The sequence below is a fragment of the Alternaria incomplexa genome (assembly GCF_024043165.1).
Source record: "Alternaria incomplexa strain BMP 0042 chromosome Unknown scaffold_22, whole genome shotgun sequence".
In the NCBI taxonomy this organism is placed as follows: Eukaryota; Fungi; Ascomycota; class Dothideomycetes; order Pleosporales; family Pleosporaceae; genus Alternaria; species Alternaria incomplexa.
Genome location: NW_026249871.1, coordinates 19,291 through 38,189, shown reverse-complemented (window position 1 = coordinate 38,189; position 18,899 = coordinate 19,291). Strand labels below are relative to the sequence as shown.

General features: G+C 52.6%; 7 protein-coding genes across 7 annotated transcripts; 5 read left to right on the top strand and 2 right to left on the bottom strand.

Moving 5' to 3' along the window:
• Window positions 1-393: 393 nt before the first annotated feature.
• J4E90_010408 (uncharacterized protein) lies at window positions 394-1,563 on the top strand (the record flags this gene model as incomplete). Its single annotated transcript, XM_051439921.1, has 1 exon — window positions 394-1,563. The coding sequence occupies one exon, from the start codon at window positions 394-396 to the stop codon at window positions 1,561-1,563; it is 1,170 nt and encodes a 389-aa protein (XP_051286143.1).
• A 1,415-nt stretch (window positions 1,564-2,978) lies between these two features.
• Window positions 2,979-3,702, bottom strand: J4E90_010407 (uncharacterized protein; the record flags this gene model as incomplete). Its single annotated transcript, XM_051439920.1, has 2 exons — window positions 2,979-3,462; window positions 3,515-3,702. The coding sequence occupies 2 exons, from the start codon at window positions 3,700-3,702 to the stop codon at window positions 2,979-2,981; spliced, it is 672 nt and encodes a 223-aa protein (XP_051286142.1).
• A 1,335-nt stretch (window positions 3,703-5,037) lies between these two features.
• On the top strand, window positions 5,038-6,232 carry J4E90_010406 (uncharacterized protein; the record flags this gene model as incomplete). The annotated part of the gene is made up of 2 exons (XM_051439919.1): window positions 5,038-5,121; window positions 5,174-6,232. 2 exons carry the CDS (start codon window positions 5,038-5,040, stop codon window positions 6,230-6,232), a joined length of 1,143 nt encoding a protein of 380 aa, XP_051286141.1.
• A 154-nt stretch (window positions 6,233-6,386) lies between these two features.
• J4E90_010405 (uncharacterized protein) lies at window positions 6,387-8,189 on the top strand (the record flags this gene model as incomplete). Its single annotated transcript, XM_051439918.1, has 2 exons — window positions 6,387-6,391; window positions 6,800-8,189. 2 exons carry the CDS (start codon window positions 6,387-6,389, stop codon window positions 8,187-8,189), a joined length of 1,395 nt encoding a protein of 464 aa, XP_051286140.1.
• Window positions 8,190-9,541: 1,352 nt separating this feature from the next.
• Window positions 9,542-10,393, top strand: J4E90_010404 (uncharacterized protein; the record flags this gene model as incomplete). Its single annotated transcript, XM_051439917.1, has 2 exons — window positions 9,542-9,724; window positions 9,779-10,393. The coding sequence occupies 2 exons, from the start codon at window positions 9,542-9,544 to the stop codon at window positions 10,391-10,393; spliced, it is 798 nt and encodes a 265-aa protein (XP_051286139.1).
• Window positions 10,394-11,246: 853 nt separating this feature from the next.
• On the bottom strand, window positions 11,247-12,337 carry J4E90_010403 (uncharacterized protein; the record flags this gene model as incomplete). The annotated part of the gene is made up of 2 exons (XM_051439916.1): window positions 11,247-11,831; window positions 11,879-12,337. 2 exons carry the CDS (start codon window positions 12,335-12,337, stop codon window positions 11,247-11,249), a joined length of 1,044 nt encoding a protein of 347 aa, XP_051286138.1.
• Window positions 12,338-13,544: 1,207 nt separating this feature from the next.
• J4E90_010402 (uncharacterized protein) lies at window positions 13,545-15,495 on the top strand (the record flags this gene model as incomplete). Its single annotated transcript, XM_051439915.1, has 2 exons — window positions 13,545-14,211; window positions 14,258-15,495. The coding sequence occupies 2 exons, from the start codon at window positions 13,545-13,547 to the stop codon at window positions 15,493-15,495; spliced, it is 1,905 nt and encodes a 634-aa protein (XP_051286137.1).
• Window positions 15,496-18,899: the final 3,404 nt, after the last annotated feature.

The window sequence follows — 18,899 nt, the reverse complement described above, 5'->3', positions numbered from 1 at the left end:
TCGCATACCGATTCCGAACCGTGCTGGGATTTGATACATACATGGCTCAACAAGTGCAAGCCCACTCATGCATGCTGTCATCAAGAAGAATCACCGTCGATGCCAAACATACTGCTGAACGTGGAGACGTTGAAGCTGGTACATGGATCGTCCTGTAGAGGCGATAAGCGTTATGCCGCACTCAGCCACTGCTGGGGCGCTGCCGGTACTATGTCAGCCACCTTAAGGGCAACAGTGGAAGGGTTCAGAACTGGTCTGGACACCCATTACCTCCCGCAAAACTTTCGAGACGCCATCTACGCTACCCGAAGGTTGGGCCTCAAGCTACTTTGGGTCGATGCACTCTGTATCGTGCAAGACGATACTGCGAGCCGCGACGTAGACGTCAGCAATATGGGAAGCTACTATCGAAATGCTTTCGTCACACTCTCTATACTGAGCGCACAAGACTCCCATGTCGGCTTCCTCAAACCTCGAGAGTCAGTATCAACGATCAGTCTGGGTGAGAACCTTCATCTTCGTCGAGCGCGGCCCACTTGGAGCGAAGTACTTCGAGAATCACCACTGAACAAACGAGCGTGGGTATTGCAGGAGCGATTGCTGTCAAGGAGAGTCGTGCATTTCGAGAAGAACGAGATCTTCTGGGAATGTCTCGAGACCTCTGCAAGAGAAGGTAGTGTGGAGGAGAACCCAGAAGCATGGCAAGAGGGCGAGTGGTCTAATGAAAGCTTCAAGCGCTGCCTTACTTTCGCCAACAATCCGGCCGTGGGGGAGCTCGGCAGCCATGTGTTGGAGAGCGAGGCCTTCATGATGCAATGGTACCGCATCGTATGCCAGTACTCTCGGCTGAGTCTCACGTACCGTAGCGATGTCTTCATGGCAATTGCTGGCATTGCGCAGATATTCCGCGAAGTCACACAATTTATATACAAGGCTGGCCTGTGGAAAGAGCATGTTCATGCTGGCCTCCTATGGTATGCCGAAGGGTCGCTCATACCAGTGCGACGGGTTACCGCTGTCTCGAGTCCACCTTCTTGGTCGTGGGCTTCTCTGGATGGCCCAGTAAATATGATCTTCAGCCGCGAATCAAGGACGATGACCACCCAACTTGCAGCCACGGTGCTTGAAAACCAACCTAAGCTCGAGCGAGCCATTACTTCCTTTGCGCATACTGGGGATGGCGTTTTGATGCTGGAGGCCTATTGCCTCGACGTCGTCTGCCGCTCGTGCTCCGACGGAAGCGCGCCGTACAGCGACCCTTATCTACGGATGGTGGTCGATATTTTCGACGAGCGTGGTGTCTGCATCGGTACAGGCTATCATGATCGCATCCCAGAAAGCTACATTACCCAATGCATGGCTATGATTGTATCGCAGAGAGTGTACACAGCATTCAGTAGTACTCCCATTACTTACTTCCTGCTGGTTGTTGAGTCGCACCGCTTTACAGAGACCTGCTACGAGCGAATAGGCATCGGGCAGACAGCCGATAAGACTTACGGTCATGTACTGGACACATTGAACATCAAGCCTGAGCAGAAGAGAAACGTTATACTCGTCTAAATACAAATTCCCAGCATGTCTTTATTTCCTCGTCTTTCCTAATGCTTGCAAAAGCTTTCATTCCACGCCTTCATTTGAATCCACCCCGCGTATACTCTTTCTCTCACCAACAACCCACCGATCAAACAACATACCTTCAATTTTCGGCCCAGGGTGAACATCTAACAACTGATAAAACACCTCATACCCTCTTGGTCTCTCCTCTTTCTCCAGTCTCTCAAGCAGAGCAAAGTCCCTCAGGCGGGGAGTCATCCTGTACTCATTCTCGCGCAAACGGTACCTCAGTACCACCTCTCTAAGATCTGCGAAACCCCCAAGCGACGCATAAAGGCCCTCACAGTGATCGAAACTGCCAACGCCGCCGAACCAAGACGAAGAGAATGTATCATCAATAACGATATTTCGGATCCGAGCGAGCCGTTGCGGAAGGACCGTCGACGTGAAAATAGACAGCATCTTGTTATTGTCGAATTTGAACGTGTTATTGGAGTAGAGCACCGGAATGGCCTCGCGGTATCTGTACCTTTTGTAAGTCTTCTGCTCAACGAGACTGTCCGAAAGCGAGGAAGAAACAGACATTTTCTTGCAAGTTCTCAGCATCTCCATGTTGCAGCCTGACACCGCCTTTATCCTCCAAAGATCCCAAAGTTCCTCGCGATTAAACCTCAATCCCACTTCCTCCTGCCCAGAGAGCACAATCGCATAGATCTGCAGTCTCAACTCTGCAGGCAATATGGTAAAGAACAAACTTTGCGATTGATATTCCGCATTCTTCCTCCATACCCCCCGGGTCCTGTCAAGCGATACACTGCGCTTTCTCTTCTCCAAAGCACGCACGCGTCTCCGATGTTCGATTCTAGCCAAGGCGTCGTATCGCCTTTGCTGTGCTGTAGATGGACGGCCGGGGGGACGTTTAACACAGGTGTGGGGCTCGATGGATCTGAGCCAATAACACAGACCACAGAGAGGGCAAGTGACGAGTTTGCAGCAGAAGCGCAGGGTGGAGTTAGTGTGCCATGTGTATATTATGGCATCTTTGATGAGTCTAAAAATTGGCATCGTGTTGTCTGAATGGTGTATACGTTGAGATGGGAGGACATTTGCTGAAAACAATATGTTTTGGGTGGCCTTATTTCATCTTGCGAAGGAGGCACAGTTGGTGGGGCCTGTCCACTGTTGCGACTTCGTCAGGCAACCATATCCAGGCCGGGTAGCATATATTGGCGCAGTCTTGGCCTGCCTGCTGGTTAGGCCATTTGGCTGGTACGTCTATCTTTGCAAGCGTCGCAAGGCTACTGTATGGTGTTGAAACATACCCTGAATGCGGGTCGCAGACTTGCTTATCATCAACCTATTACTATGAAAACCCAACTCCCCTTCCGATATGTTCTGGAGAAGCGCGCATTTTAAAACCATCACCATAATCTAGTGTACTGGTAAGGATGAATCTCCCATGTCGTCCAAGATACTCTATCCTTCTTCCTCTCATACTCCCATTCCCGCAGCCTCTCTGCTTCTATCGGAGACGCACGTATTCTATACCAAACTTCAGCGCCATCCGTATTGCATCTCTGCTCGATCTCATCCAATAACTCAATATCGTCCCGGCGCGGATAGGGATAGACATGCCATGTTCTTGCTACAAATTCCAGGTCAAGGGACTCAAGTCTGGGCAAGGATGCGATTGCTGTGAAGAAGTCGTCGTATTCGTAGTTACTGTGGTATCGCTCCTCTTCAGTGATCTCGGAAATCCATCTCGACCCAATATTCTCGATGGTAATGCGCTTGATACTAGCTAAGCGTGGTGGTGGGATCGAGCGAGTGAAGAGGATGAAGCGTCTGTAACTTGCGAATGTGAAGTCGATCTCTGAGTATAGCATATCGACAGCTTCGTGGTAGCTGATTGAACGATTAGATAGTGCACCACAAGTTTTCCGGTGTGTGGGCTTACATCCTTCGGCAGGTACGTAGAATGCCTGTTGAGCGTCCAGGGTCGGCGCTGAGTTTGAACATGTCATCCTCCGCCTTGTCGTATGCATCCACCTCAATATTCTCAATGTCGCGGAATACCATGCTGTAGATCTTCAATCGCAATTCCGCTGGTAGCTTTGCAAAGAAGTCGCTCTGGCTTTGCTCCATGGTCTTCCTCTTTCTGGAAAATGGATTCTTCGTCCACCTTCCATCTACAGAGATGCTCCGCTTTCTGTTTACCAAGCCCCGCTCTCGCCGCGCTTGCTTGACTTCACTCATCGCGAGGATGCGTTTTTCTTGCCTTCTTTTTCGTAGTCGCCCAGTGCAATCTTGGGATCCAACTGCGTAGACGCAGTAACAGTAGCACAGGCAAGGGCATGTAAGAATCATCGCCCAGCGGCGAAGGCGGGCGCTGTCATTCCAGGCGTAGACGGCGGACTCGCGGATATAAGTGAATGGCTGCATCTTCAGCTCAACACAACTTTTGAGAAAGACAACGAGAGTCGCAATATTGCGAGTTGATGTGATGAGGGACGCCTAGTAGGCGCAGCATTGGGTGCCTTTGCGCAACCCCGCCGTAGGCAGCGACCATGCCGCAAGGCGATCATGTTCCTTCGTCCATTGAGAGAGCATGTTGAAAGTAAATAACGTAAGTGTCTACAACGCCTTGGTTTTTCATAAACTTTCGCATTCATACTGATTGATGCATTTTGTATCGCACTAGTTCATCTTCTTCCTTGTGAGGAGTGGAACGGTCGAACCTAGGTACAGATAGATGCGCGACGCTTTGCGCGATCAAGCTGGCCGGCTACGTCTACCTGGGGCAAGCTCTAGAGGTCGTGGAATTCGTAAGAGGAGACTGATCATGTGGATATTGAGCGTTCAGCGCTGTGAGAAATCTTGAGAAAAGTCTGAAGCTGTTGTTTCACGAACGGAAGGAGTACAAGAGCCAAGTCGGATCAACAAAGCAAGAGCCCAGCATCCGGGTTACCAAAGTTAGTCATTCCACAATTTCCCCGCCCCCGCAAACCTAGCCTCGCACCAACTCCACCGAACCCATTCGCATGGCACCACTGGCAGCCGGGTATACGGGACTCACGGAGACATCTCCTGATATCGTGACTATGCCAGCCCCGCTCCCGATGATACCCAAGTGTGCAAGCGGACGCGGCCCTCTTGTGCGAGCCGCGTCGCCTCACGATGCCCGCAATCCGGGCTTGGCCATTCGTCCAGAACCCGCTACATACATAGATATGTAGGGCGGCACAGTGCGAACAGTGGGTACCCTCTTCTAGATCACATGTACACCTGGGGGCTGTGCGCATACGTTCCGAGAAGCGGAACCGAGGTCGCTCCTTTTTAGAGTTGGTAAAGCGGAGGTGCAGATCGTGTCATGTCATCTGCTATTGAAAGCGCATTTGTAAATACGGTCGTTGACCGAGAGGAATCTGAGTTATGGGACTACCGAACTGGGGTGATCAAGACCGGGCTTCTACATTCACCATGCGCGCAGCAAGATACTACGGCAAAGAGGACATCAGGATTGAGGATGTGGATGAGCAGAAGTGCGGGGCGGGACAAGTCAGGGTATGTGTCCGAGGCTTGGGAAGCGCATTGTGCGATGACTGACAGTGTGTAGGTCGCACCGGCCTTCGTAGGCATCTGTGGTACAGATCTCCATGAATACCTCGGAGGACCTAACTTTGCGCCGACGACACCGCACCCGTGTACGAACGAAACGATTCCCATCACCTTGGGGCATGAGTTCTCAGGGACTGTGACTGAAGTGGGTTCGGATAACTCGAGCTTTACGGTGGGCCAGAATGTCGTTGTTCAGCCGACGATATATTGTGGGAAATGCGAGGCGTGTAAGGCGGGCTCAGAGAACGTATGCGAAAACGGTGGCTTCATCGGGCTTTCGGGAGGTGGTGGTGGTTTGAGCGATTCAGTCGTTGTGCCTGAAGGCGCAGTGTTGAACTTGCCCACCAACGTACCGCTCGACGTCGGCGCGCTGGTAGAGCCACTGGCTGTTGCGTGGCATGCTATCTCAGCTGCCCCACTGACACCCGACTCCGTTGTCATGGTCCTGGGTGGTGGACCGATCGGGCTGGCAATCGTCCAATGTCTCAAGGCCCTGGGTACCAAGAAGATCATCGTGAGCGAGGTGTCGGGCGCGCGGCAACGCTTCGCAAGGGAGTTCGGCGCGCACCATGTCCTCTGCCCCAAAACATACGACGTTGCGAAGATGAGTAAGGCTCTGAGTGGAAAAGATGGACCGGATGTGGTTTTCGACTGCGCTGGCGTTCCCGCAAGTCTCACAACGGCTTGCACGGCGGTGCGCGCTCGAGGGACGGTCGTCAACGTCGCGATTTGGGAGAAGGAAGTTCCGTTCAACCCGAATATGCTCGTGTTCCGGGAGGCGCAGTACACAGCCGTTTTGGGCTACCAAAGAAAGGACCTCGAGGCCGTCATCGAACATCTAGCTGCTGGTAAGTTGTGCGGTGAGCGAGAACTACTGCCTTCGGATGCTGACTTGTATTTAGGTACTCTGAAACCCATGAAGATGATTACCAGCAAGATTAGTCTGGAGGATCTGGTGGAAGGCGGGATCAAAGCCCTGATCAACGACAAGGAGAACCATGTCAAGATCCTGGTTGAAGTTGGAGGTATGAGTCGCGTGGATTCTGCCATACACTGAAGTTGTCGTGTTCATATAGATCGAAGATATCCAGTAAAGCTATGAGTGTGTTATGGTTGTAGAGCTTGTGTGATGTTTTGCAGTTGACGTATCAAAGCGTGACCATTTCGGTTCGCAGCTCCACCTCGGTCCTGGGCAGCTTGCAGGGTCCAGCATGCCGTCACTTCCGCAAAAGTAATCCACGCGTCTGGTGAACACCAAACACCCCACTACCTGCTATCATGACTTTGATAGACGCATCAGTTCATGCCTTCATAATAGCCCACATATTTCGATCACCATACTAACGATAATGTCTTCGCTAACCCTAGACTCAATGGCTTGTTGCCAAGCGCCGTATACGGTGCGGCTGATGCCCATCTGCGGTAACGAGCTTTGTGCGCTGCAGTGCGGTGCCTCTGTAACGACAACAGAGCGTCTTATGCTCGCTCTAGAGTTCACTGATATTACGTCGTAAGCCATGTCGCAATACCACTCGATGCCGTCCCCGGGGGTCTACGTTCCCCCATCCCAAGGCTCCCCAGCGCAATCGCAAGGCGCCCAGCAGCCCTCGAGCTATCAGCCCAGTACGACGACCTATGGAGCACAATACCAATCTCAGAAGGGAGGGGGAACGTTTGGCCAGATGATGAACCAGCGGCTTGAGCAGGCGGTGACAACAGGAAAGCCAATGCTGAACAAGCTGGGCAAGACTATAAGCTCAAAGCTAGGGAACAAGCCTTCAGGGGGCCCACCGCAGCATCTCCAGAGCTATCAGAGTTATCAGACTCACTTTGGGCAGCAGAGCCAGAATCAACCATACCAGCAACCTCAGGGTCAAGCTTTCAGCCCTCAGTCGCAACATCAGCAATGGGCACCTACGCAGCAACAACCCCCACCTCAAGCGCCGAATGCCTACCCACCTTCGCAGCAGTCTCCGTATCAGCAACCCAGCTACTCTACACCCGCTTCCGGCCACTCGGGGCAGACCAACTACTTCCCACCGCAAACCACCCAAGCACCCAACACACAGTCTCATACGCCACAGTCGCCGCTCACTAGCACGGGGCATACTTCATGGCAATACGGTCAAGGCGGCGGGATAGCGGAGCATACACAGACACACGGATACAATGGGCAGAATCAGGCGCCGCCGGGTCAGCCTCAGGCGCCTGTCCCACAGCCGACACATGAATCTGGCCAATATACTGGACAGCAGACGGGAGTAGTAGGAGGCTACAATGCTGTGCAGCATACAACACCACCCCACACTTCGACTATGTCTCCAGGGATGCCCGCCCAGCCCATGCAGCCACAATGGGAACAGGCTACCGGGCAGCAGTCGGGTTCCCCAACATATTCCACACAGCAGAACATCACTGCGGCAAGTCCGCCACCTCATCCACAGCAACAGTGGAATAGCCCGTCTCCAGGTGGTGCATACGGCCAAGGACAGTCGCAGATGCCTGCCCACTCCGTCAGCCCTCCGCCACCTCAAGTGCCGTCAAACAAGCCTGCACAGTCAAGTCAGTCGTCAACGCCTGCACCGCATCAGACACAATATGCTGCGCCACACGAGTTCGTTGCAGAGCTTCCTGCAGATCTTGGAAATTTGACTATTGCAGAATCGAAGCCGAAGGAACAAGAAACATCGGTCTCAAGCTCGCAATATCAAGCCTTCCACCCTTCGCTATCTCCGACTGGATCGCCATCGCCTGGCTTTACCATTCCTCGGCGGTCGTTTAGTGTCAGCACGATTCCACTGGCTGATCCGTGGAGGTTTGCAGATGCGATCACTGAAGTTCCAACACGCGAGTTCTACATTCTGGCCGATTTGCTTTTTGACGCTCTGGACCGGAAGTTTGAGCCAAAGAACACGGGCCTTCTGGAAGCACCAAAGATCATCGGAAGCTGGGTGAAATTGACCGAAGACGCGTGTCGTGAGTGTCTGAATTGCCGACAGATGATGCAAGACTAATGTGAAGTCAGGTCTTTTTTGCTACAGGTCCTATAGCGCTTTTGCAAAGCTGTGGAGTCTCGAGGGTATCCCCCACATCATGGTGCCCTGCCAATCCAACCTGACACCAAACTGGAACTTTAATCAACATTCACATGCGCAAGATGCAAAAGTAATCGCTGATGTGCCAACGCCGATGACAACATACACAACGTACATGCCGGCTCTGAACCGGGCGGGATGGTACAAATTCTTCTTTCTTGAGATGATGCACGCGCCAGAAGATATCGGTGATTTGATGGCAATGTGCGCAGACACGTATAAGCCCGGGGTGCTGAACCACCCCATCCTCAACAAGCGGGACAAAACAGAAATGCCAGCACTGCAGGCCAGAGCTGCAGCAATTCAGACATTTGCGATCGGGCGCGCATGTGCAGAGACGAAGGTTGCGATGGCAGTCGACCCCGATGTTCTTCCGGCGCACACGCACTCTACCGCACCTACCTCGGGACCCACGCAGACTGGGGCAGGTATGACGCCACAGGACATGACGGTGAGCATGCACAAGATCCAGGCAGAGCGGCAGTTGAATGGCATGGCAGCCTGGAAATGGTAGGTTTGCAGGCGGGAGGTTATGTGGAAGGCAGTTTCGTGTAGAATGGGCAAACACAATGCGATGACGGCAATGCCGTGTAACCGTAAACGCTGCGCTGGCCATGGTGCGACGGAATTGAAAGCCGATGGCGATGTTTGCCCAGATCTTGTCCTCGAGTGCCCAGAGGGCTAGCAAATTAGTGGGCAGGCGTTGACAGGCGCAAGTTCCAACGTCGGCGCGGGTACCTGCCTTGGTGCCGGTGGCGGTGAGGGTGTAGAAGGCGCTGTCGCACGCATACGATGCGCTTTCCTGTGTCTCTACCATGCCCTACGTGGACGGCCGTGGCTCTCGTATTGTTCCCCAGGAGTTCTACGGGCGTCATCCCTATAGGGTGCATGGTCGGCCATGTTTCATCTCGGCAAGCGGTTATGATCTCAACGATAAACATGCAATCTACGCATTGACGTCCACGCGTTGGGCCTTTCCCGATTGAGCGTCGATCTGCAGGTACACCTTGCTTGTTGCGCCTTGGGCCTTGCTTTGTGTGGAAGTCGCGCGAGGGTTGCACCAACAAATAATTCTGGCCGGCCTCGCGTCCAGCCTCTTATCTTGCACCCTCCCATCGCCGCTTTTCTGCTATTCTTCACGACTTTGACGCTGCAAGCCCATATCACGAGTATATTCTATCCCGCACTCTTCTTACTATCACGAGTAATACGATACGACATACCCTCCCATACTGTGGGTCTTAGCTTGTCAGGGATCCTCGACCTTCACCATGCGCACTTCCACCATCTTCGCTCCGCTTTTCCTCGCGGCCACTGGCCTCGCCCAGGCCGTCGAGGAGGGCATTGCTCCCGATGCCTCTGCGCCCGAGGGCTGCAAGACGACTGTCACGACGCCCTTCCGAATTGGCACACTCGAGAACCCCAGTCTCAGGAGGCGCGAAACTGCTCAAGAGGTATGCCGCTCCCCTGGACTCCTACTCGTAACGTCATACTAACACCATCACCAGGCATCTGACGGCGACCTCCTCTGCACTCTCGAAGACGGTATCCTCCACGACCAATACGGCCGCACCGGCTCCATCGTCGCCAACCAACAGTTCCAGTTCGATGGCCCTCCCCAGGCAGGCGCAATCTACACAGGCGGCTTCTCAGTCTGCGGCAACGACTCGCTCGCCATAGGAGGCAGCACCCGCTGGTGGCGCTGCATGAGCGGTGCTTTCGGCAACCTGTACGACTCGTGGATCGGCGACCAGTGCCACGAGATCCGCATCCAGGCTCTCTTCGACGAGACTGCCTCAAGCATGAGCAGCGACATGAGCATGTCGATGAGCAGCACCACCTCGAGTGCCCTGTCCGGATCTACTAGCATCATCTCCGCCAGCGAGACCAGCGGCCTCACCAGCGAGAGCAGGAGCATGCACTCCATGAGCGGTTCTGCTTTCTCCTCCGCCACACCCTTCTCCAACAGCGCGACCGCCACTGGCTCTGAGGGTGCAGAGGCCAGCGAGACTGGTGACGCCGCAGCTCCCCCTGCCGACGGTGCCGCTTCGTCAATCTCCATGGCTCCTTTCGCCATGGTCGGCGCGTCCATGATCTTCCTCGGCGCTGCTCTCATCCTCTGAGCATGGCATTACACCACCGAGTTCTTTTGAGAAACTTCTTCTTATTCCCGCGCATGGCATGTCAGGCTTCACATTACCCCTGCATGTCCACCGCCTCGCCTCGCATTGCATTACTTCCACCGCATGTCTTCCCTGCATTAGCGAGCATGTCGCCGGCGCTTGTTGTTACTCTTCATGTTGATAGCTTGCGAGCGCAATGATTCGATGAGCTGGCTTCGGCGCATTTTTTGTTTATTATGGTTTGATGCAGCGCATGGTGTTTTGAGATATACACATTACGCATTCGGCATACCGAGCTTGGGATAGATTCCAGGCCTTAATCATAATACTTTGGAACACTTTATCTTCAGATTGCTGGTTGATTGTGATGTCGTGTGATGCTGGATTCCTAAATGGATGTGTAGTGTAACGGAGGTGTTGTCACATACACGTCTCTATGGTCCCACACTGAGTGAAACAAAACATAATGGGAAGGTCTATATGGCATGGTATCTATCGTACACATTTGATAGGATAGGCAAGAACATGTGTCCCAATGCAGAGTATAAGAATATGAATTGAGAGAACCTCATCTTGTTGTAGGCGTCAGACCCAACACGGATATTGTTCCTTGATCGTAGTACCATCGCATTATTCTGTGTCTGCGAGGGATGCAGGGGCGATAGCCACCAGCTGGAAACCTCGAAACACTATTCAAACAATCGGCAAAATATTAGAAGTACATGTAGCCCACCGAAGATCATCCTCACATCGGGATGAAAATAAGCCATCCAAGCCAGCCCGCCCGCAGACCCATTTCGTTCCATTCCAAATCTCAACCCTGCCATTACATCCCACCCCATCTGCTACTATTTCAAAAATCACTGCCCAGCTCATCAAAACTATCATCCGGCACAGCCATCGCCACATTACTACTCTCCAACAGTCCCCTCACCTTCTCCACAACCTCCCTCTGCCCCCGCCACTTCTCCACCATCCCCTCAATTTTACTCCTCAGCTCATCACTCCACGCGACAGGATTCCTCGGTATATTCTTCGCATTGCGTATCACAGCCGGTAGCAAGATATTCATCTGGAAACCAGGCATGTTCATGTAGGATTTGAATTCAGAGTATGTTTCGTCTAGGTCACGGAGGTCGGACTCCATGGTTTGGTAGGAGGAGTGGAGGGTGTGGAGGTAGGTGAGTTGGGTGAAGGTGAGGGAGGCGGCGCGCCGGAGGAGGAGCAGTGTGGTTATGGCGTCATTCTCCGTGGGAGTCAGGCTAAGGGGCGTGTGTTTGGGGGATGGGGCGCTGGCCCAGAGCGGTGGGAGGAGGCGCATGTGCCAGAGGATGCGGAGGTCGTCTTTGCTGTCTGTGAGGGAGCGCATCAGGTGGGTGCGGCGGACGGAGCGGAGGCAGTCTTCGTGGTGGGAGAAGGTGTATGGTGAGTCGGTTTTCTGGGTTGTCAGTATGTTCATACGAGCTGTTTTCAGGGCAGACGTACTTGTTCCAGTAGTAGCCGGTATTGTCGTTCTGTCTTGAGGAAGCGGACGAGCATGTCTTTCCACGCAACCCGTATCAATCCCGTTTGCAGGGTGACATCGACGTCGAAGTGCATTCTCCGCCATTCGCACGGGAGATCCAAATCTAGGACCGCATGGTCAAGCCTGATGCACCAGCGCAATGTCCCGAACCCTTCTTCCCTGCGGCGCAACTGCAGTCGGTCCAAGACACTATACCAGTCTGAGTCCACGTCGAGAATGGTATCGCCATCATGCGCTTCCGCACCGCCTACTTGCCTGAATGCGTCATACCACTCCTCTGCGATCTCAAAGACGGCGTGCGTCGCGCTCCACGCGGGTCGATTTGTCTCCGGGTCTGACGCAGTGTCCCACTCGACGTGCGAAAATCCCGCTTCAAGTAAATGGACCGACTCGTACTGTTCGTCGTCCAAGTCCACCATGAGTCCAAAATCTCTCGCACCCATATACCCCACTAGCTCTGTTCTCTGTAGACAGCGGTATAAGACCCGCCCGTCGATCGCATCGCGAAAGCCGCGGCAGACTAAACGCCAGTCGAGAATATAGTCTACAGGAACATGTTCGAGAATCTGGAGGAGCAGTTCTGCGGGAAGGTGCGCTAGCGTCCTGTTCGTAGAGGAAGTCGATCGGTCTTGGCTCGAGTCTATGGCGGTGATAAGCGCGGCGACATCGTCGGGGGAGAAGCCGAGCTGGATATGCCGGGCGAGGTAGGAAGGTAGGGGTGCGTTGTCATTGTTATCGTTGCTGCTGCTGGGTGGATGCGCATTGCTGGAGGAGGGGGCGTGGATGGGAAGGCCAGCGGGCGCTCTAGCGCGCCCCGGTGACTGCGACATTAAAATTGATCCCAGGTGTGGAGATGCGGGGATGCGCGATGGTTAGGGGATGGTGTGTGTTTTAGTCTCGGTCCGAATCCGAAGGCACGTGGTGTGGCACAGCGCCAGCTGCGTTCCAAGGGATTACGAGATGTGTGCGACGACGCGATTCCCGTGATATTATCAGCGATGGCATCGTGCCTGAGGACTTGCTGATAATAGTGAGTCGATGTAAGGTTTGCTATCGTTGACGCGGGTCTTGCTACTACTTCCAAGCTGGCCGTGCTTGCCTCGGAACACCGCGACACTCCCTCACCTCTTTCAAGAGAGTGCCCAAACAACATGAAGGCTACATCGACGTCGATTCGGCTACTTTGCATGTTTTCATCTTGGGGTAGACCGCAAACCTGTTCAATTCCCTCCTCGACCCGACGCTCCCCTCAACCACGACCCGCCCAGGAACGCGCCGCATGAGTTAGGGAACTCGCGTATGTTCGGCAACTCGAGACCAGGGAGCTATCCTTAAACTCCAGAGCGGAGTGAGTGGGTCACACATCTTAGCTACTGATGGTTTAGTTCCAGCGGCTCGCCCCAAGTGGGGTACATGTCCATCCCAGTTCTGAATCCATAGTCCGCAGCTTCCTACGGATATGGACAACCGTTCGAATTCTTACACAGACTCCAGTGCATGAGGGAAAAGCTGTTCCGATGGCGCAGCGATACATCTCAGCATGGCTTCCAGTCGATTTCTGGATCGCTCAGCGCGTTCGGCCCACCAACCTCATCATAACGACCAACTCCTTGATACGTCCTCCAAATGGCACCCGCAGTCCGCCGACCAGTCCGCGTGGGCGGTGCCTCAGGCGGCTTCTCCGATCGCGTCCGAGCTATCGCATCCCTAGCCAAAGACGACGTCGATGTCATAGTAGGGGACTGGCTCTCCGAAATGACCATGACCATGCATGGCACCGGAAAGCTCAGGAACAAGGAGCAGATGCTGCAAGCTCGCTCATTCGAGGAGAAGCTCAACTATGCCATGTTCGCTGAGAACTTTATGGTCTGCTTTACTCCTGCAATACAAGATATAGCTACTCGTGGTATCAAAGTCTGTGTCAATGCTGGTGCATCAGACACGGAGCTACTGGCTCAGCTTGTAGAAAAGACGTGCAAGGAAGCTGGGTACCCACTGAAGGTCGCTTGGATTGAGGGTGATGATGTTACGGGAACCGTTAAGAGTATGTTGGATAAAGGCGAGGGCTTCAAGAGTTTGATGCACGACAAGTCGGTAGCCGAATGGGGGCTGGAGCCTGTTTGCGCTCAGTGCTATCTTGGTGGTTTGGGTATCGCCAGAGCACTGACGGAAGGCGCTGACATTGTCATCGCCGGTCGTGTCTCGGATGCTTCGCCCATCATTGGTGCCGCTGCATGGTGGCACGAATGGACGAGTGATCAATTTGACGAGCTGGCTGGCTCTCTAGTCATTGGTAGGTCGTTTCCAATTACATGTGTACGTTGTACTGATACTTCCAGGCCATCTTCTTGAATGTGCCGCGTATGTATCTGGTGGTTACTGCTCCGACTTTCGTAGTCTCCTAGCTCAAGGCAAGCATATCAACATGGGCTTCCCAATCTGCGCCATCGACAACAAAGGCGAGGGCGTAATGTACAAGGAGAAGAACACCGGCGGCTGCATGACAGTCAACTCGGTAACATCTCAGCTTCTCTACGAGATCCAAGGCCCTCTATACTATAACTGCGACGTCACCGCAGACCTGACCGACATCAAGATCGAACAAATCGGCGAAGATCAAGTCAAAGTATCCGGAATCAAAGGCCTCTCACCACCCCCGACGACCAAAGTCGGCATCACAGGCTTCGCAGGCTGGCAAGCCGAATACCACATCTACCTCGTCGGGCTACACATGGAAGAAAAATGCCGATGGATCGAAGAGCAAATCCGATACGAACTAGGCCCAGAGCTGATCAAGAAGTTCGACGTCCTGAAGTTCATGCAGAACGGGTCCTCCGTCATCGATGCCCGCAATCAAGACGTCGCCACCGTCGACTTCCGCGTCTTCGCCCAATCCCGCGATAGAGAGCTACTCAACATGCGCAACCCCAAGGGCTTCTTCCGCATCTCCATGGTAAACTTCCTCATGTCGTGTCCAGGCGCGTCACTGGGTAACGACGTGCGGCAAGCAGAGGGGAAACCATACTACGAGTACCATCCTTCGCTCCTTCCGCAGTCAGCCGTCAAACAACGTGTGCATTGTATCTGGGACGGTGAAGCAACGGATGGCTTTGCGGACGGCAAGAAAGTGATCGATATGCCCCTCGCACCCGAATTTCGCGAGTACCCCCGCCAACAACCCTCCTACGAGACTACTTCGCCCATCCCACTCTCCCACTTCGGTCCTACCATCCGCCTCCCCCTCGGCTCCATAGTCCTCGGTCGCTCAGGCGACAAGTGCTCAGACGCCAACGTCGGTTTCTTCGTCCGCCACGCCGATGAATGGGAGTGGTTGCGTAGTTTCCTCACCATCGACAAGGTGAAGGAGTTGCTAGGGCCGGAAGAGTACAAGGGTAAACCGATTGATCGGTTTGAAATGCGCAATGTCAAGGCGGTGCACTTTTTGTTGCATGATCATCTGGATCGTGGGTATGATGCTTGTAGTACGTATGATACGTTGGGTAAGAATGTTTGTGAGTATCTTAGGGCGAGGAGTGTGGATCTGCCGGTTAGGTTTGTTGAGAGGGGCATTTTGTAGATTGTGGTAGAATGTAACACACGGTGCTTACATATCATGGTGCTTTCAGCTTTTTGAACTGGAACCGACATATCAAGGCTATGGAAGAATTTTGACTTTGATATGTCGAATCTGGATCGAAACGCTGGAAGCAGCATAAGCGAGAAGAGCGCCATTGCTGTCGATCAGGAAGCTCTTACATCGCTATCGTGTCTTTTCATTTTAGATATTGTGTATTGATTTAAGCTTATCCCCGCGAACATGACATTCGCCCCTGGCGCTTTTGAAGTTTGAGAGTCGCTTTCCAATCTCTTTACTTGCATGCAGCAGTCGTCATGCTTCTTTTGACATCCCTCAACCAACATTCTGGTGCGCCCACATGTGTTGTGGTACCGTCTTTTTCGAAGTCAAGAAAGCCTCCTCATCCTGTGGAAGAACGGTCGGGTTTGTATCAGGCGAGGCGCAACGACCATGGCTTGGCTCGCGTTCGGTTTTTGTTTTCGAGAAAACGAGAGCACAGCCATCCAAACCCGGTTGTTGCATTTTTTGTTCTTTGAAAAAACGAGTGGGATTGTTGTAGAGAAAGAGTACCGCGTGAATGAAGTGTATATACAGACCGCCGTGGCCCGAGCTTTTGGGTAGTTCGCCGAATACCGGTCTCACAGCCATGACATGTGTAGGCGTTGTCTGAGAAGGTTGACCTTCTTTTGAGACGACGGAGACCCGCGAAGACGCCGTGTTGACTACTGTATTGAGTTTTGTAACGACCAGAAGAGACATTTTATGTCCCTCCACCGTCTTTGGATAAAGAAAGAATTCGCCAGTAGCGAAAAATGCATGGGAGGTACGATGCCAGCTTTTGGACATTTGGATGACATAAAGTCTCCAACGTATCTTTCGAGGTTGCATATGTAGTTCTGACGGCTACATGAGTAATGCTTTTGGAGAACCGTGTGTAGTAATGGCAATGTCTTCGGCAAAGCGAGAGGTCTCATCCAAGCTTGTCAATAGCTTTTTCGAAGAACGGCGCAGAGCGCAGAACACATCTGGCTTTCTCGTCGCTTTTTTGTTTTCGACGGCTACATGGGTAGTGTATTCGGACGATCATGTGTAGCGATAGCAATGTCTTCGGCAACGCGAGGGAGTCTCATGCTCGAGTCATATTGATTATTTGGAAGAAAGAAGCCGACCGCAGCAGACATCAATCCATTTTTGGTCGTTTTTGGTCTTGAGGAGAGAACAAGTGGTGATGAGGAGACTGGAAGGGAATATGCGAAAAGTCCGGCTTTACCTAGGTATATGAGTGCCTGTGGTGGGGCGCGAGTGGTCCTGGCCGGAAACTGTATCTACGGTCTGAAGCTGCCGCCGACCATCACCTGTGATGCTGTCAAGAGGACATGACTTCCAAAAGATCATATTTTGTACATGTAGGGATTGATGTTGCAAGTTCGCTCAGGGTTGCTTTCAGGCATGGCGATCGATCGATGGGGTCACTAGCGCCCGGGCTCCATCAAAAGAGCCTTGGGTAAAGTCATGGAGTAGTCGCAAATAGTTTTCGTAGTGAAAGATGCCTCGTAATTCCCCAAGCCCGAAAAGACACCAATACTCGTCAAAGTCGCGAAAGGCACAAAGTAAGTCGTGACGGCAAAATGACGCGCCCATGATGCAAGCGCGGGCAGGCGCACTGACCTGCACCATTCACACCAGCCTTGCGGACCCTCGTCTGCTACTGAAGCTAACGGAAGATCGGTCGAGTCTCGTCTCGAGTTCCAGCAACCAAGACTCTCCAGAAAATCGTGCCGCATCAATCCACCGTTGCAGGAATGTTGCCCATGTCACCGGAACGGGTGTCCGCGCTCGCGTGCAAGCATGGCATTCATCAATACCGATGACGAAAATTGCATGTAACACGCTCAAATCCGATCCAACTTACCCACTTGTTTCGGCAGCGACATCCAAAACCCTTGTCTCCCGACTTGCGATTGACAGTTGATTCGCACGCGGCTCAGTTCGCCGCAGCACATCCCCACGACGCCAAGGACCCTTAAATGCGACTATCGCTTTTCGCACACCACCATACCAAGCATAGACTGCAGCGGTACTCAATGCCAGCCAATATACTATGGCCTACAACATAATTGTGGTCGACGGGACGCCTAGCGGTTTCAATAAATGCTGCATGCGGTAGGTGTGGAAAGTAGGAGGATTGTAGCGGAGAGAAAGACCGAAGACGGGGTTGCTGCTTTGAGTATGAAGAGGGTGGGTGTGGATTATAGGACGAGACCGCGGAGGTAAAGGCCGCTTTCTGTTTTCTACTTGGAGTAGGAAGAGGGGAGGTGTTGAATGTAGTGAAATCGCGGTGTTTTACTCCATCCAATGGGTTTGGAGTCCGTCGATGAGCGATGCGGTTCATGTCATGGTCGGCTCAACGCTCTAAGCGATGGCTGCGGACATGAATCTCCGCTACTATCGTTTTGGGGGATCGTTCTCTTTCAGCAATCTCATAAAGTCTGATCCGAAGTATTTTGGACAAATGCAAATGCTTGTGGTGATGTAAAGGAGATGCTTTCGCGAGTATTGATACAACAAGCGCACGAGCTCTGAACTAGAGGGCGTACATGCCAGAATCTGGATCACATCTCTAGCAAAAAGTATGCCGAAGAGTTTCATGTAATGTTCACATATTTTGAAGTTCCTCAGGCTCATGCATGGGTGACATCAAGGTTTCAAGCATGGGACATCATCCAAGGCTAACAACTACATCACATTTGTATCGAAGACTTTGAAACGCAATGAGCTCTTTGACTTCTGCACTCATGCGACTGCGGTGATGTAAATTCGCTCAAAATCTCATGTCTCTTTCGAGAACGGACTTTGGACCACGAGCTCCATCAACCGCCACTGGCGATTCTTTGGAAAAAATGAAGCGTTGGGAAAGGTGGCCCTCCAGAGAGACATCCAACGGTAATTCGGCCGTTTTGAAGTTTGACCGGCAGAAGAGAACATGGCGTATTCTTCATGTGCTTTTTGTGAGGCAAGGTCAAGAATGAAGTTGTGGAAGTTCTGCTCTCCATCTGCGAGATATTTGTATTGTCAGAATGCCACTAGCGCTAGAGTGAAGCGACGAGTACAGCTCATGGACAAGGCAGAGGACCGAGAGAACACATAACCTAGTTTTGCGCGATTTTGACAAATAGTGCAGTGGTCTTCCGCCCACGCAACTCATCGAAAGCAGAGGAACCCTTTTCGAGATGCCCAAAGAAAGGCAGGATCACATGCGATCATGAAAGGGTGATTTTGGTCTTTATGCGGACATCTCAAGACCGCGCAATGTTCTCAAGAGTGGTAAAACATACTCCGAAAAAGACCATATGCGCGCGACTATCATGTTCTTTTCCCACATGCACTGTTGAGTTCATTTTTGC